At 43.3% G+C, this 16,895-nt stretch overlaps 1 protein-coding gene across 1 annotated transcript in view; it reads left to right on the top strand.

Annotated features, from left to right (window-relative positions):
- The first annotated feature begins 1,121 nt into the window (after positions 1-1,121).
- The window catches only part of ntrk3a (neurotrophic tyrosine kinase, receptor, type 3a), a 983,676-nt gene continuing 967,902 nt past the window's right edge, over positions 1,122-16,895 (top strand). Inside the window, exon 1 of the mRNA XM_063066043.1 lies at positions 1,122-1,785. Within this exon, the coding sequence (XP_062922113.1) occupies positions 1,583-1,785 (203 nt within the window). The 5' untranslated portion in view covers positions 1,122-1,582. The remainder of the gene's footprint in view (positions 1,786-16,895) is intronic.

Raw genomic sequence — 16,895 nt, 5'->3', positions numbered from 1 at the left:
GCAATGAATTGTCTCTTCGTTCTCCTCTCTCTTCCTCCCTACCTCCCTCATTGCCTCTCTCTGAGACAGTCCCTATTCACCCACTACTTCACTATGGGACCATCCTCCTATGTCAGTCACTGATTCCCTCTGGGACGTCCCCTCCACCTCCCTCACTGTCTCCCTCTGGAACATCTCCAATTCCCCAATTACCTTACTTTGGTACCACATCCCCATCTCCCCCGCTACCTCCCTCTGCCCCTCCACCTCCCTCTGTCCCCTCCATCTCCCTCACTGCTTCCCTCTAGGGCATCCCCTCTTTCCTCAGTACCTCTCACTGAGTTATCCTCTCCATTTCCCTCTCTACCCCATCTAAAGCATACCTCCATCTCCTCCATTACTTCCCTCAGGGACATCTCCTCTGTCTCTCTCGCTGCCTCCCTTGGGACCTCCCCTCCGTTTCCCCACTTAGTCCCTTTGTAATTCCCCCTCCACCTGTCTATCTCTGGGACCACCTGCTCCCCCGCTTCTCGCCCCCTCCCTCAATGGCTCCCAAGGACCCCTCCACCTTCCTCACTGCCTGTCTCTGGAAACCCCTATCGCCTATTCTCTCGAGGTTTTCCCTCCTGCCTGTGTGAATTATCCCCTCTCTCTTTTTTGCTATCTCTCTCTCTTCCACTCTCTCTCTCCCTCCTTCTCTCTTTCTCCGCTTTGCACTTTTCCTGATTTCCTCAAAATCTTTTGCCGAATTTGTGCATTAGCCACTCAACAGCGCAGTGCTCCGAGCGACCCGCCTCGGTCCTACAGCCCTGGGCTCAATTCCAGCTTCCCTCAGCCTTTGAGAATGAGGCAGTAATTCCTTCGACACTTGCAATATTGGCGTATCGCAGCTGAGACGTAGCTGCCTGCAATTTATAACTTTCGAGGGCGAAATCTTTGAAGATTGGGTAAACAACAACTGTTTGCAACGGTGTCGTCGGAAACCCCGGAGAGGAGGTGGAAGGGGTGGACGATGGGGCTTCGACCCCACACACACGGGCGGCGATGATGCAAAGGATTGGAAATTTATAAACCGTAGCTCGCCCCCAGCCTCCGCTTCACATCATATCTCTCTCATCACGTCTCCTCTGTGGACCCGCACGCAGCATCCGTGCGTCACCGTAGCTCAGTCTAACTCGGTGGCATGTAGCTGCTGAACCCCGCCGCCGGATTGCGATCATTTCCCGGACTCCCCTGAAGGTTTTTTTTTTCTCATTTTCACTGGGATTTTCCCGTTCTGAACGCTGGTCAGTTCCTGCTCTGGGCTGGTTTCAACCCCCCCCCCCTTTCCTTCCCCGACAACCACTTACCCTGTGATTGCAGCGGCTGCTTCCAGCAGATGACTTTATTTATCTTTCTTCTTTGAAAGAGCATCGAAGGGACGAATGTGATAAAAAAAAGGAAGAAAAGGCGCGCAGATGGGAGGATGCTTTGAAGGGGGGAACCGGTTTCTCCTGTCTGATCTTATCTGACCCCCCCCCACACCCCCGTCTCTCCTGTATATGGGAGTGCATTATCGGCTGGAAAGGCTTCGAACAAGCTGTAACAGTTTCAGACACTGACCATGTCGGGTTGGCCTGCCCTACCCTCTCGGGGAATTCTGTGGAGGATTTTGTGGGTTTCTTGCAGTTTGCAGAACTGTTTCTGGGTTCTGGGCTGCCCGGGTAACTGTAAATGTAAAATCAGCCAGATTTACTGCAATCAACCCGATAATGTCACCATCTTCCCGGTCCTGGATTTGCAAGAGATGGCGAACGTCACAGAAATGTGAGTAAGACTTGTCTTATTGCCCTAAAATGTGAGTCTTGTTTAAATTTCCTTGCACATACCTTGCGGGCAGTGAACACGCTCGTTGTGGACGCGGGTCGATCGCCCGCCGACCTTCTTTGGGCCAGAAAGGTGCGAGTTTTGACTGACTGCTTAGTTGCAAATAGAGAAATGTAAATCAGACGAGAGAAGCCGCGGCCGGAGCTAATTGCGATAGCTGGAAGTTAGAATACATTCTTGGATTTGGAGACTGTTTCATTCCTAACTGCACTGCAGCTAAAGCAGAAACCCATCGTGCTACCTGATGTGTTTTTTTTTCAATCTTGAGAAAACTAAGTAAAACAAACCAAGATGATAATGGACATTTGTAGAAAACTGTAGCAGAATTTTAAATAAGTAAGGTCAGTGCGCCTGGTGCTGGTGTTTAGTGTTCACTGCTTGGATGTGCCAGTGGTGGGGACGCGTAGGTTAAAGGCAGAATCTGTACCCTTATCAAAAAAAAACTTTCTCCCGATCACCTCCACCACAGCGCATTCACTGATCGCATTCGTCCAGTGTATAGGCGCCTGTGCATCTCGTTCCATCGCCAGCTTCACACTGCAGGCACCTGGAGGCAGTGAGAAACAGGAATGAAACCACAGAATTCTGCAGTACACGGGGGATGCTGCGGCGGCTTTATTGTCAAACATTTCAGACACTACAGGCATTAAGACACGATCTTCAAATTAGTAATCCCAGTAACTCCAGACCGCCCGAGAGGGGAGGAGGGATCTGGCGACGTTGAGCTAATTTAGTGCCCTCCGTGATCCACCAGGCCCGCCAACTCCCCCCCCCCACACACTTCGCCACTTACTCGCATCCCAGTGTCTGTCTCCATCTGAAACCTTGTCTCACAGTTTTGGGGATCAACCCTTCCCTTTCTGCGTCGCAGTGTGTCTCTATCTGTCTGTCCTGGTCTGAATAACTGTTTAGGTCCGACTTTCAATCCTTTCTCCACTCAAGAGTCCTTATTTTAGCATTTGACCCTCTTTCTCTCTCGGTTTTGTTTTCTATCCGTGGCAGCACCCCACTCCCTTCCCCAGGTATCTGTCGATCCCTAATTCCCCCACTCCCGACCTAGTGATTGTCAGTTTCCCTTCCTCAGACCACATATTTCATTCCCCTCGACTCCTGCTTTCCATTAATTGACAGTCAGGGCGACTCGCCCTGGCCTCCAATTCGGACCATTTGGGGTGCAAATTCCAATTAATAACAATCGGAGCTGACACTTCAGCACCATTCTAGGAGGAGTGCTGAACTGTCAAATGAGGCATGACAGCGAAGTCTCATTTACTCTCTCACCTGGACAAGATCACTACAATGGTCATATCTCCGGGAAGGGCGGGAAGTTGTTGCTAACCAATAGTTTACTAAACATGCCGGTTAATCGCAATTTCTGTTTATGGAATTGTCCCCACAATGGTTGTCATATTTCAATACCAATGCACTTTGGAACATCTGGTGAAGTACATTATATTCTTCTTTCCTCTGTCCTCCTCCCTGGCAAATGGCAATCTGGTCTGGAATCCCTCACCGCCTGGGATGCGAATAATTAATTCTCTTGCCCTTGACACACTGCCTGTTTGGCGGTAGTTCATTCTGATGATACCGCTTACCCACGTCCCCTTCATTAGCATTTCCCCTTCAAAAGACCGGACGGGGACGCAACTTCCGCACTGGTGAACTTTGCTGTAACTGTGGCGAATGTCGCTTGGAGAGGTTTGGACCAACACCCGCCCTTTAATGTGAAGACAGACTGGTCTTAAAAGTCCATCGTCAACCCCACGGGAAATAATAACAGGTAAAGTTCACGGCTGTGCCTTCGACACATTTTCATATTTAATTTATTTCTATGACTCATATAAGCAAAAGTAAAGAATTGCAGGTTGTTTTGTCAGTAATCTTGCCCTACCCTGGAACGTCAGTGGAACTCTCCCATCTGCCGTCCCTTTCAGTAGTCACTCGGTCACTGGCGCTTCATGGACACTATTATTTTGGACATTTGCGGGGCTCTGACGTGATTGTTCGGTCTGGGGATCGGCAAGATGCTTGATGCAACAGCAGGTCTAGCTACCAACACATAGGGGAGGCTGCAGGACAACATTTTAAACCGGCTCTTGTACTGTGCCGAAGCGTTAATATACTGAACCTCTGCTTCACGACAGCTGCACGATTTGAGCACAGCTAAAGCGACGTCCCCCGCGTTAGGACTTCTACTCTTCCCCCGTTCCAGTGTTGCCGGGTGTCAGGAGTTAACGCGTGCTCTAACGTAAAGTTTAGACTCGTGACGCCGGGTTTGAACTCTAGAGACATCGAAAACTTATTTCTGGACTGGGATTGGGATCTCCCAGGTTACAGTAACAGACTTGCCTAAAATGAGGATTTTAAAATTTGCTTCGTGCCGAAAGACGAGCATTGTATAAGCAGTTGGTACGAATAGGAAAAGTTATATTTTTTTGCAAATAATTCAGTATTCAGTGTTCAACCAAGTCGCGGGTGCATTGACGGTCGTCATTTAATCACACACGGAGCCTTTGCTTTTAGTTAATCGTCACAGTAAATATTAGAACACGAAATGTTCGGGTTGAGACACAATGAGCGAGTGTCAGCGATGCAAAAGGTCTCTTATACCTCCCGGGTTTTCAGCCACAATAGGATCCTTGAGAGAGCGACAGTAAGGTCAAGAAAAGTCATAATCTCCTCCCTCCCCACTTTGGCTCCAGCAACAGTGCCAGGGTTCAAACTCCAGTTGATCAGGTGTTAAGTTAGAAATGACCTAAACCATACTGGAAGTAAAAGCAGAAAACTGGTGGCAATGCTCGTCAGAACAAGCAGCACACGTGGGTCAGTTAAACTCCACGTTCTTTGGCCAGCATTTAGACAGCTTCAAGAGTTAACTATGTACTGATTCCACAGATGGTGCTCGACCTGTTGAGTACATCTAATATACTGTAAGTAGTTGAGTTCTCGCTCCCATATTCGCTATTCTTAAAACTGATTCACTTTCACACTTTGTTTTAGAGTTATAAAGTACGGAAACAGGTCCAACTTGGTCCCACGGCGACCAAGGTGTCTGTGCTTTCCAAATCTCTCTCTAATCCCTTACTCTCCATGTACCGGTCTAAATATTTTAAATGGTCTAATTGTACCCAACTCTACTACTACCTTAAACATAAGGCCATAAAACATTGGAGCAGAATTAGGCCATTCAGCCCATCGATTCTACTCTTCCATTCCATTAAGGCTGATAAGACACCCCCCCCCCCACCAAACCCACTCTCCTGCCTCTATGCAGCACCCTTTGGCTTAATAAATTCCTCCTCATCCCAGATTTAAAGGGACGTCCCTGTATTCTGAGATCGTCCCCTCTGGTCCCAGACTCCCCAACAATAGGAAACACCCTCTCCACTTTCACTCCATCTAGGCCTTTCAATATTCAATAGGTTTCAATAAGATCCTCCCTCATTCTGCTAAACTCCAGCGAGTATAGGTCCAGAGCAATTAAACACTCCTTCTGACAGCTCGCTTTATATACCCACCACCCTCACTGTGTATCTGTCCCTCGGATCCCCTTTTAATATTTCCCCTCTCGCTTTAAGGCTCCGGCCTCTGGCTTGAGACTCACCTACCCTGGGAAGAAAGACTGTGACTCTCTACATATTCTGAAGAATAAATACCACGAACGAAGCAAACGCGGAACTAAAGGGAAAAGCAGAGTGTAATACAGTGACGAACCTACAAATAGAACTTGTGTATGGTAGAGCTGGGGAGGGAGAGAAATAAACCAGGCCAAAGAAAGGCTCAGGAAGTCGGACAGGCTGTGATAGTGATGGACTGGGAAATCGCATCAGTGACACTGTGTTACACCGAGGAAGACTAGGAGCTCACTAGTTGATATTTAACGGAGTATCCCCTCGTTAAACATTGAACAAAATCGGTGTGTTTATCAGTACAGTAGTTTATTGCTATATGCAAACCACCCTCCTTAAGTTTTTAAGTCGGATCACGAATTGGTATAAAATCATCTCAAGGTCATGGGCGCAAAATTATCATTCAATGTACCTTGAACAAATGCTATGCTTTTCGGGGAAAAGTAATTGCTTAATAGCAATCTATTGAAAGCCGAATTAAATTTAACCGCCCAATATTGCTCCTGCGATGTTCTGGTAACAACTGTAAATAAAAACGACTGAACCATTGAGGACAGCAGGGCGCTGAACTAGTCAATAACCCCACAGATGGAGTGGTTTCAGGCTTTGCCAAAGGCGGAATCTTGAGTCGACGAACGTGTTCTAAGCTCGTCTCCGGGGATATACGCGCAGGCACATAAACATACGCGCCGCTGCTGCGTTGAAACATCTCAGCGCGCACAGTTGAGAGTGCGCGCACAGTTCAGAAGTACTCTCTGCAATTCTGAATGCAAGATAACAAAAAGGGGGTAATTTTAATTTGACCAGATTCTGTGATCCAGGATACAATTACAAAGGGACTTTTTGCAACCAGACGCATTGTGTAATTTCAAAGTTGTATAACGTAATCCAGAAACACAAGGACAAAGTAAAATATTGGAAGTTCGTCGTGCGTAGTGTCTCAGGCAGGAAAATGACTCGCTTCCACCTCGGTTCTGTGAGCTTCCATTTCCCTTTAACGTAAAACGAGGGCATTCAGCCACACAAATCTACGCTATTGGTACTGTCCCATCAATCTCATTTCCCTCTATTATTTTCCAATAACGTTATCACTGCTGCTGAAGGAGCCAATGAGGGATCTGCAGAGGCTAAGCAGGATGTGATTGGTGCGATGGCGCTGAACGGGATGTTCAAAGTATTTCTGCCGTTTACGGATACCCTCTAATTACTCTTAGTACAATATAGACACTGGAGGTGATCCATGCATTCACAAATGTTTCTTCCCCGTCTTGAGTGGTCACAGCCAAGGGAATACCTTGAGCCAGAAGAGGTGTTACATTCTTGAAGCACTTTCCCTGATGGTGCAGTGAATGTTTTTGGGAGTCTGGTATGAGGCAGGGAAATGATAATGTATTCAGATGATGATATAAACCACATACCAGACTGTGTCGGGTGGGATCAGAGGGTCGGCTTGGCCTTACACAGAGTACCACTGTTGCTTGGCCTATTGGAAATATGCAAAGGTTAATCGGCATCTGAAATGAATGGTAATATTTCTGAGTGAAGCGATATAACAGTGAGTTGTCTTACTAAGGCTGATATTTAATAGAGCAACCCATAAGAAGCTGGAAGAGCTTAGTGGGGAGGTAGCGTCTATGGAGAAAAAATTGGCAGTTAACCGTTCAAGTGGAGACCATTCACCTGTTCTTTATCTTGAGTCCAGATAAAAGTTCTTGACCTGACATGCCAACTGTCCATTTCAGTCTTTGGATGCTACTTTGCCCATTGAATTATTCAGCATTTTGTGTGCTGCTGCTTGTGCCCGTGATACCCAGTAGACGGTGGCACGGGATGTTGTGGGACTATTCCCCTGATGCTTCTGGTTGAAAAGATTGCAGGACCCTGAAATTTCTGTATCCACGACACAACCATTCCAAAGATGTACTGTACATGTTAGTAAGCTGTGGGCATGCTATGTTGCTGCTGGAAGTGTGGAGGCACTTTTGGGCTGCCCTCAGCACATCCTCATAGTGTGTTGGTCATTGACTCAATGCATTTCACACTGCGTACGTGTCACAGATGCTAATCTTAAACTTCTGGTAGATACTTAGAAATGACACTGTTTATTGAGAGCAATCTGTCAGAAGTTAACAAGAAAATCCATGGAAAGCACAAGGGAATAGTCCAATAGCTCAGTGTAACTGTCTAGAGTTATTGGATCTATTTTTATAAATGTAACTCTTGAATCTACCACAGGCCTGCCATGTGGTAAGAGTTCAGTTGGTGAGGTGATGGTGTCTAATAAACATAATGTATTATCTCAAAATAGCCTTATTTTGTTTTGCGGAACAACTCTAATAAATCAACTGAACAATAGGTTTGTGGATCTGGCAAAGAACATCCAAATGATGCTGCTAAACATTTGAAGAGATTGCGGCATCCATTCCTTCCGATTAGCATATAGATAGAATTGGTTGTGATTATATTGATCCATCTCAATGTATAAAGAGCTCAATGCTTACACATATTCCCATCTAATGATTATATGTATGCTTTTTCAAATCTAATTAACATTCTCGGTCACTTTGAAATCTATGATCCTGATTTTAAAATGACTTTCTCTATAGGTACCTGTCATTTTTTTTGGCCAAATGTAATAAATAATTAATACCTATTAGATGCATTAGCACTGTGAATGCACCACTGATGAGGTAAGGTTAGCCTGACTCTGGGTTTTTAGACCATCAGACATAGGAGCAGAATTAGGCTATTTGACCTACTGGGTCTGTTCCGCAATTCCATTATGGCTGATGTATTATCCCTCTCAACCCTCATTCTGCTGCCTGCTCCCCATTACCTTTGATGCCTTATCTACTCAAGGATCTATCAACCTCAGCTTTAAATGTTCTCAATGACTTGGCCCCCACAGCCATCTGTGGCAATGGATTCACCACCCGCTGGTTAAAGACATTTCTCCTCATCCCTATTCTAAAGGGACATTCTTCTATTCTGAAGCTTCTGGTCTTCAGCTCCCCCACTCCAGGAAACATCCTCTCCACATCCATTCCATGTAGGCCTTTCAATAGTCGATAAGTTTCAGGGATAATTTTCTTGGGGGTGGAATTTTGTTTTGCTGTGTGCGAGCATGTGCAACAAACTAGTCCTCTATTTAATGCTGTTGTAATCTCTAAGTGGGTTCTGAGGGGGTGGATTGGTCCTTATTAATTGGGTACAAAAATATATGGCAATACAAATAGTGCAGATTGAGAGGTTGTGCGGCCTTATGTCCAGGTTTGCTTCTGAAACAAAGTGTTTGAAGTCCTGAAGAAGGATCTCAACCCGAAACATTGACTGTTTATTCATTTCCATAGATGCTGCCTAACCGCCTGTGTTCCTCTGGTCTTTTTGTATGTGCATGTTTGAAGAAGGTCTTTTTCCTCCACCCTAAATGTCTTTTCCTTTCTGAAAAAGATTCCTTGCTTTGATTGTAAACTAATTGCAGCAGTAAATAGTTTCATGAAGAGAGAGGGTGATAGCCCAATGACTATAGACACTGGTTGAATTTTACCAAACCATCAGAGCAATAAGATTCCTATGACTGATTTGCTATTTGCGCTAACTGGACTCAGTTAAGTGAAGCTTGGCTTCAGTTACTTGTCCGGATTGCCTGTGCTATAAGGGAATATTCACCTCGGGTTATGGCTTATGATCATGATATAGGGATGCATAATAGAATGTCTAGTTCTTTTGTTTTGGCAGGCTCCTAATACCACTGAGTCACTGGCATTACTCTGCTCTTGTATTCTTGAGCTCACATAAACCTTCCGCATGATTAAGTAATTCATTTTAAGCTATTGATCTAATTAGAGTCAACTTTATTTAGTTTATGCTCTAACAATTATAGGAAAGTAAAGTTTTCACAATAATCTTGTCTTTTCATGTGCTAAAAACAGATTCTAAATGCATCTTTAATAGAAGTGTTGCTTATACGGATTAATTACAGGATCTGTAATGAATGTGCCATTGAACCCCATTGTGTTTCCAAATCTGGGTGCTACTTAAATAATTCATTGTGCAGGGGGTACTCAGTAATTAAGCCTACTTGGGATGATATAGAGCAGTGTGCTATAGAATGCAGAGTGGATTGTTCGAATACCTCCCTGACCTCAGATCGGAAAACAGAAAGTCAGCAATGAATTCAAATGTGTTTTCAACAGGCGAAGAGTGAACACAGTATCTTCAAATATACATTACAGGTTCAATCAGCGGGCTCTATTGAACATCATATAACCTAGTGGTTCATATATAGAGAAGTAATGATTCCTATTCATGCAGTGGTTTCTCACACAGCAGTCAAGCATTCTTATCAATGGATGGTATCTATTTGACCACAGTCTGATGCTCCTGTTGTTCTTGTAATATTCTGTTTCTTCGTGTGTTATTTATGTCCAGTGCTTACCAATATTCTTTCTTTTAAATAACATTTCCAATAGACAATCAATTTAGGAAGGACTGCATGAAGAGTAATTTGTTTAAACCTAACTCTGCCATATGGTTCAGATTTGTAGCTTATGTGAAAACTTGGTAAAATTTATCTTGCTCTTTTTACTTTGCTGTTTAATGGTCTTCCTGATTACAGTTATTTCCCTATTTTATAAAATAGAATGAACTACTGAATGATTATAGTTGGCTTGAGAAAATTCAATAACCGTCTGCCACTTCCTGGTATACTCAAAATTATAATATTGTGAAACTGCATATGTCAAAGAAAGAGGATATTCAGCCCATCAAGTCCATGTGGCTCTTTTAGGACAATCCAGCCAACCTCATTCCCCGTACCCTTTCGGGTAGGTTTCCCCAGTGCTGTATAGAACATAGAATTGTCCAGTACAGGAGGAGGCCCTTCAGCCCACGATACCTGTGCCAGACATGATGCCAGATGGAACTAACCCCACCTACCTGCTGAGGATCGATATCTCTCCATTCCCTTCATATTTATGTGTCTCTCTGAATGCCTCTTAAATGCTGTCATCGTGCCTGTATCCACTGCTCCTGCTAGCACTTTCCAGACAACAACCAATCTGTATATCAAAAGCCTTCCCTGTGCATCTCCCTTAAATTTTACCCATCTCACCATAAAGCTATGCTTCCTCAATTCTTCTTTGAAAGGCTTCAGTGATACACCGTTCTTCCATAAAGTGAGTTCCGGACCATATTCATCCTGCATACGAAACAAAATTCCTCGTATCCATCTGTGCATTTTCGCTCTCTTATTGCACTACCAACTGTCTACAGAATCCACCCTACATCTCACCGAGCTAATTTCAGCTACCTCTCTGACCTTAGCGACCGAGATGAACATGATTCGCAACATCATGAGGGCACTATTTCCTCCAATATTCCATTGCAGGGAGCACATCACACCGACTTGGACTCTTGGTCTTTACTCTTGGATTGATAACTGGTCAAAGTCCTTTAACCCAAACATGGTAGAATTAGAACAATAACTGAAGTATTTCAAAGAAGAAAACCTATTTACCTTCTCAAAGCAACTTGGTTTGGATAATATCATTGGCAAGAGTCCACATATCTCTACTGTATGTTTTTTAAATTGTGAACTTTCGAAATTATTGCCCTTTTAGAAGGGTCAGGGACTTGAGAATACCATCTGGGATCAAATATACAACAGATCATAACATGGTGAGGAAGTGACATTTAAAGTTAAGACTCACAGGCCTAGGGGTTATCAAGTGCAAAGCTAATGAGTCTAAAACAGTGATGAGTGAGTGATTTAAGTACGAGGAAGCAAAACAGGTCAGTGGGTCTTGAATCCAGAACAAAAGAGTTGCTATGTGGTTGGGTGAATATGCAGGATGGCGAACTGGACCTAAGAAGGAAAATAGAATATTGGCATGTACACTAGTATCAGTATTGAAAAAACAGAGTAAAGGTTGGTTGCAAAGTGAACAGATGACATAATCGGAAGAAAATAGGATATCTACACATTGTATTAAACTGAATCCATATAAAGTATATCCAAAAAATGTCATTCCAGAAGTAGAGGACCATATTTCAAGGTAACAAAATGGGTTGACTGAGCCAGGGCTTTTCTCTTTGGAGCAAAGGAAGATGAGAAGTGATTTAATAGAGGTGTACAAGATTATAAGACACCTAGAATAGATATGTTGCTGTGGTGTTAATTCAGTTTTTCTCCCCATTGATGCTGCCTTTTATTTCAGATTTCATGCAAATGCAGGGATTCAGCATTGTCCTTGTTCTTTCTTTCCCCTTTTGGTTGCCTCTGCCCAAGGCAAAGCTGCTACTGTATGGTTAATCAGCCTTCACGTGGCCAAGTGGTTAAGGCATTCGACTAGCGATCTGAAGGTCGTGAGTTCGAGCCCCAGCCGAGGCAGCGTGCTGTGTCCTTGAGCAAGGCACTTAATCACACAGAGCTCTGCGACGACACTGGTGCCAAGCTGTATGGGGGTCCTAATGCCCTTCCCTTGGGCAACATCAGTGTCGTGGAGAGGGGAGACTTGCAGCATGGGCAACTGCTGGTCTTCCATATAACCTTGCCCAGGCCTGCGCCCTGGAGAGTGAAGACTTTCAAGGCACAGATCCATGGTCTTGCAAGATTAACGGATGCCTTTGTTTTAGTATAGATATTGAGAGGCATTTTTCCCAGGGAGGAGCTGGCTAGGGAACATAATTTAAGGTGACTGAAGGGAAGTATGGGGGGCGGGGGGAGGATGTCAAACGTAAGTTATTTACACAGTGAGTAGTGGGTGTGTGGAATGCCCTGCCAGGAGTGGTGATAGAGGCAGATACACTAATGGCATTGAAGAAACTCATAGATAGGCACATGGATGATAGAAAAATGGAGGGTTATGTAGGAAGGAAGGGTGAGATTGATCTTAGATTAGGTTAGGCGTTCGGTGCAACATCATGGGCTGAAGGGATTCTACTGTACTATGTTCAAGTTATTCATGCTTTACACAAAGTGATTCTTGGATGCATCAAGTCTACTAACAGCTGAGCTTGTGGACTTCACCTATAGCTCAGTAGCATGCCCATTGAACTCCATTATTTGCATTTATCGGGATCCATTTAATCAAACTATTTCTGTCAAGCACCTATTGAATAACTGTCAACTGCGGAAGTGTCTTGACATTTGAAGGTTCATCCACAGAAAGCTGGTTGCATTGATAACCATCTTCAGCAATGGGGCCGAGTTTTGTTCAAGAGTAAGCCCCTCGATTTTGGAAGCTTAAATGGGGTACTGACATTCTCGGTGCGATACCAGGGTGGCTTTTAATGTGATGTGACTGTAACTGTAAAAATATCTAGCATGATAGGCCTATCTTAGGAGCTAACTCAATGGGTTGACATAAACATGAGATTTTGCAGATGCTGGAAATCTTGAGCAACGCACACAAAATACTGGAGCAACTCAACAAGTCAGGCAGCATCTATGGAGGGGAATAAATCTGAGGAAGGGCCTTGACCCAAAATGTCGTCTGTTTATTCCCCTCTATAGATGCTGCCTGACCTGCTGAGTTTCTCCAGCATTTTGTGTGTTGCTGAATGGGTTTATAATCTACCTGATCTGAGATTTCTGTTACTTTGTTGGAAGGAAAGGCCATTCTTTCCCAGAGTCAATATTGCTGTAGAGTTATAAAGTTGTAATGTGGGGTAGTCCTTTCCCACTGGATTGGTGCTCGGCATATTAAATATTACAAGGTAGGTGACAACCCTTGGATCTCCATCGATGCTTCCAGACTTGCTGAATTTCTCCAGAGTTCTGGATTTCCAATTTCTGCAGAATCTCTTCTGTCTGTGCTAATACGCCGTCAAACTGTGGTGTTAATTCAGTTTTTCTCTCCATTGATGCTGCCTTTTATTTCAGATTTCATGCAAATGCAGGGTTTCAGCATTGTCTTTGTTCTTTCTTTCCCCTTTTGTTGTCTCTGCCCAAGGCAAAGCTACTACTGTATGGTTAATCAGCCTTCATCACCGCCCCCTTTAGCAGGCTTCACCACCTTTAGTCAGTCAATCTCTCACGATTTCTATTCTATGACAAATCTTCTCTTTATTATAGACCCTCCTCCTTTTAAATAACATTCAGTTTCCATTTCAGGTTCTGATTAGATTTTTGAAATGTTAATTGTGTTTCCCTCTTATCAATGAAGCCTGAGGTGCTGAATATTCCTAGCAAATTCTTTCTTTATTTCAGTACTCTGGGATTAAGATAGCTACTGATTTGGCCTGGAAATTTGCAGATTTCCCAGCTATAATCCTAAACATATAGTCCTGAAAACCAAGGAAATAGAACATATTCTGTTCAATAACCATATCTTGCATCTACTCAATCCAAAATCAGACTGTAACTGAGTGGAAGAGAAATCTATCAGGATTATTGTAGAGTGGTCTGTTCCCATTGGACCTATTTTGATGTGCTGGGGTTCGGACTGTTCCAAATGGACTGCTGTCCAATTCACTGTGGGATTGGTTTTTTCTATTGTGTGCACATCCACCGTGAAATGTGATAGGCTGCTTTCATTGGGCACAAGTCAACAGTCCTGTGGGATATAGGTTCTTCTTTTTGGGTGCATGTGCACTGTACTGAATGTGGACTGAAGTGAATGATGCCCATGCTCATTTGCCAGTTGTCAATCTGTTCTGAACTGGGCACAATTAACGCTGACTGAAATACTGCCTTTGAGTCATACTCCATCTGGGTTGTAGAAATCCATGGTTTGGTTAGTGATTTTGATACCTTTCATTCTCTTGGATGGGATGCTCATGGTTCCATTTCAGAACTTGTATATGCAAAATGCTTTGTAAATCTCCAATTGAGGTTGAGCTGGATAAAGAGTTCAGTCTGCAAAAGATGATCTGCCACTTTGCACAGGCTCCAAAGACTTTTATACCTGAATCCATGCACTTTTCTTTGCAAAAATGTTGTCATTTTTCAGAAAGAAGCCTGCTGAAGTGCTGTTCAAGTCATGAAGCCACTTGCTTTGGATCAAACTCTTTATCCTCTCTTCATCAGTTGCTTAAGTTAGATAGGCAATTTCCTCACCCTGTCTTTTTATTCAGGATTGGAGGGTGGTGATGATGGGTCATGCAGTTGTTTATAAGCATTTCCGTTTGGTATGTTATAACTCCAAGTTTTAGTGCTCTGTTACTTTTCTGTAAAGGTCCTGCTGCAATTAAAATGCAGAAATATTTAGAAAAAGTTTGAGTGCCCATATAGCACAGGAACAGAGTTAGACTATACAGCCCATCGAGTCTGCTCCACCATTCCATCATGGTTGATTTAGTATCCCTCTCAACCCCATTCTTCTGCCTCCTCCCCAGAATCTTTGATACCTTAGCTAATCAAGAACCTATCAAACTCTGCTTTAAATATATCTAATAGCTTGTCCTCCACAGCCATCTGTGACTATGAATTCCATAGATTCACTACCCTCTGGCTAAAGAAATTCTTTCTCAACTCTGTTCTACATGGGCATCCCTCTATTCTGATACTGTGCCCTCTGGTCCTAAACTCCCTCACTATAGGAAACATCCTCTCCGCATCCAGTATGTCTAGGCCTTTCACTATTCGATAGGCTTCAGTGAGATTCCCCTCCCCTTATCCTTCTCAACTCCGGCAAGTACAGGCCCAGAGCCATTGATTGCTCCTCATACATTAACCCTTTCATTCCTGGAATCATTCTTATGAACATCCTCTGGACCTTCTCCAATGATGGCACATCATTTCTTAGATAAGGGGCCCAAAACTGTCCACAATACTCCAAATGTGGTCTGACAAATGCCTTATAAAGCCTCTTCAATATATCCTTGCTTTAATATTCTAGTCCTCTTGAAATGAATGCTAACAATGCATTTGCCTTCCTTAACATCAACTCAACCAATAAGTTAACCTTCAGGGAATCCTGGATGAGGACTCTCAAGTCCCTTTGTTCCTCTGATTTTTTGAGTTTTTTCCTCATTTAAAAAATAGACCATGCCTTTATTCCTTCTACTATAGTATTTGACCATATGCTGCCCTACACAAATTCTACCTGCTGTTTCTTTTCCCATTCTTCCAATTTCTTTAAGTCCTTCTGCAGACTCCCTGCTTCCTGAACACTACCAGCCCCTCTACCTATCTTCATATTGTCAGTAAATTTGGCCACAAATCCATCAATTCTATCATGAAAAAAGAAGCGGTCCCAGCAGAAACCTTAGTGAAACACCAATGGTCAGCGGCAGCCAACCAGAAAAGGCCCCCTTTATTCTTACTCTTGCCAATCAGTTAATCTATCCATGCTGTATCCTTCCTGTGGTACCACAGGCTCTTACTTGTTCAGCAGCCCCATGTGTGGCACCTCTGAAAATCCAGGTAAACGGCTTTCACTGACTCTCCTTTGTCTATCCTGCCTGTTATTTCCTCAAAGAATTCCAACAGTATGAGTCAAGTTGCCAGAAATAGAAATTGTGGGAAAATTCACCAAACCAAGTTCAAAGGTGGGTTCATTACCCGGCAATAGATCTGTTGAAAGGAATAGCATTATGAACGGAACTTTCCTGCAAAATAGTCAAATGCCATTTCGCAAGGGTGTCAATTTGGTGAATTTACAGTATGTCATCGTATACTACGCTGTATTGCAAAGTAAAATACAGCACTGTGTTAAAATAAGAAGGTGGTTGTGAAACAGAAATAAGTCTCAGCTTTGATTCAGCTCAGTAGTGTTAAGTGTTATTTGGTAACTGGAAAGATATAATATACAGCAGCATGGACTTTTGCACAGTACTGCATACAGAAGTTCACAAACTCCTTATATTCAAAGCTATCTGCGCTGCCACTTAAAGATTATTTTTTACAAATCTTCAACTGGAACTAAACTGCTGAACTATTAATCATTTGGCAGTGAAGGTTTTCCTTTGATTTTATTTTAAATGTAGAAATTTGGATAAAAACTATCTAATTTCTTTAGAATCTGTAAATAAGTACTTCTAGCACAACTTCAATCCTAATTTTCCATTAATTCCTTCAGGTGTTTCTCTTTTTTTTAAGCAAGTATGACAAATTCTTTCTTTTAAAAAAAAAGGGACCTGGAAATTGTTGCTGCTGTTTTTCACAGTTTTTTTTTTGCAGTTCATTCTAGTTCTCCCCTTTAATTGGTGAAGGAAACATGCAGTGGGTTGTTGGTGGATCTATTTCAGAAACCATAATGAGGATAATTTGTGCAATTACTTATACGACCATAAGATAAAGGAGCAGAATTAGACCATTGAGTCTGCTCAGCCATTTCATTATGGCTGATCCAATTTTCCTCTCAGTCCCAATTTTATGCCTTCTCCCTATGTCCCTTCATGCTCTGACCAATCCAGAATCTATCAACCTCTGCCTTAAATATACATAAAGACTTGGCCTCTATAGCTGTCTGTGGC

The sequence above is a fragment of the Mobula hypostoma genome, chromosome 13, assembly GCF_963921235.1.
Source record: "Mobula hypostoma chromosome 13, sMobHyp1.1, whole genome shotgun sequence".
Taxonomy (NCBI): Eukaryota; Metazoa; Chordata; class Chondrichthyes; order Myliobatiformes; family Myliobatidae; genus Mobula; species Mobula hypostoma.
Note: the sequence above shows the minus strand (reverse complement) of the source record. Positions and strands in the feature narration are given on the sequence as shown.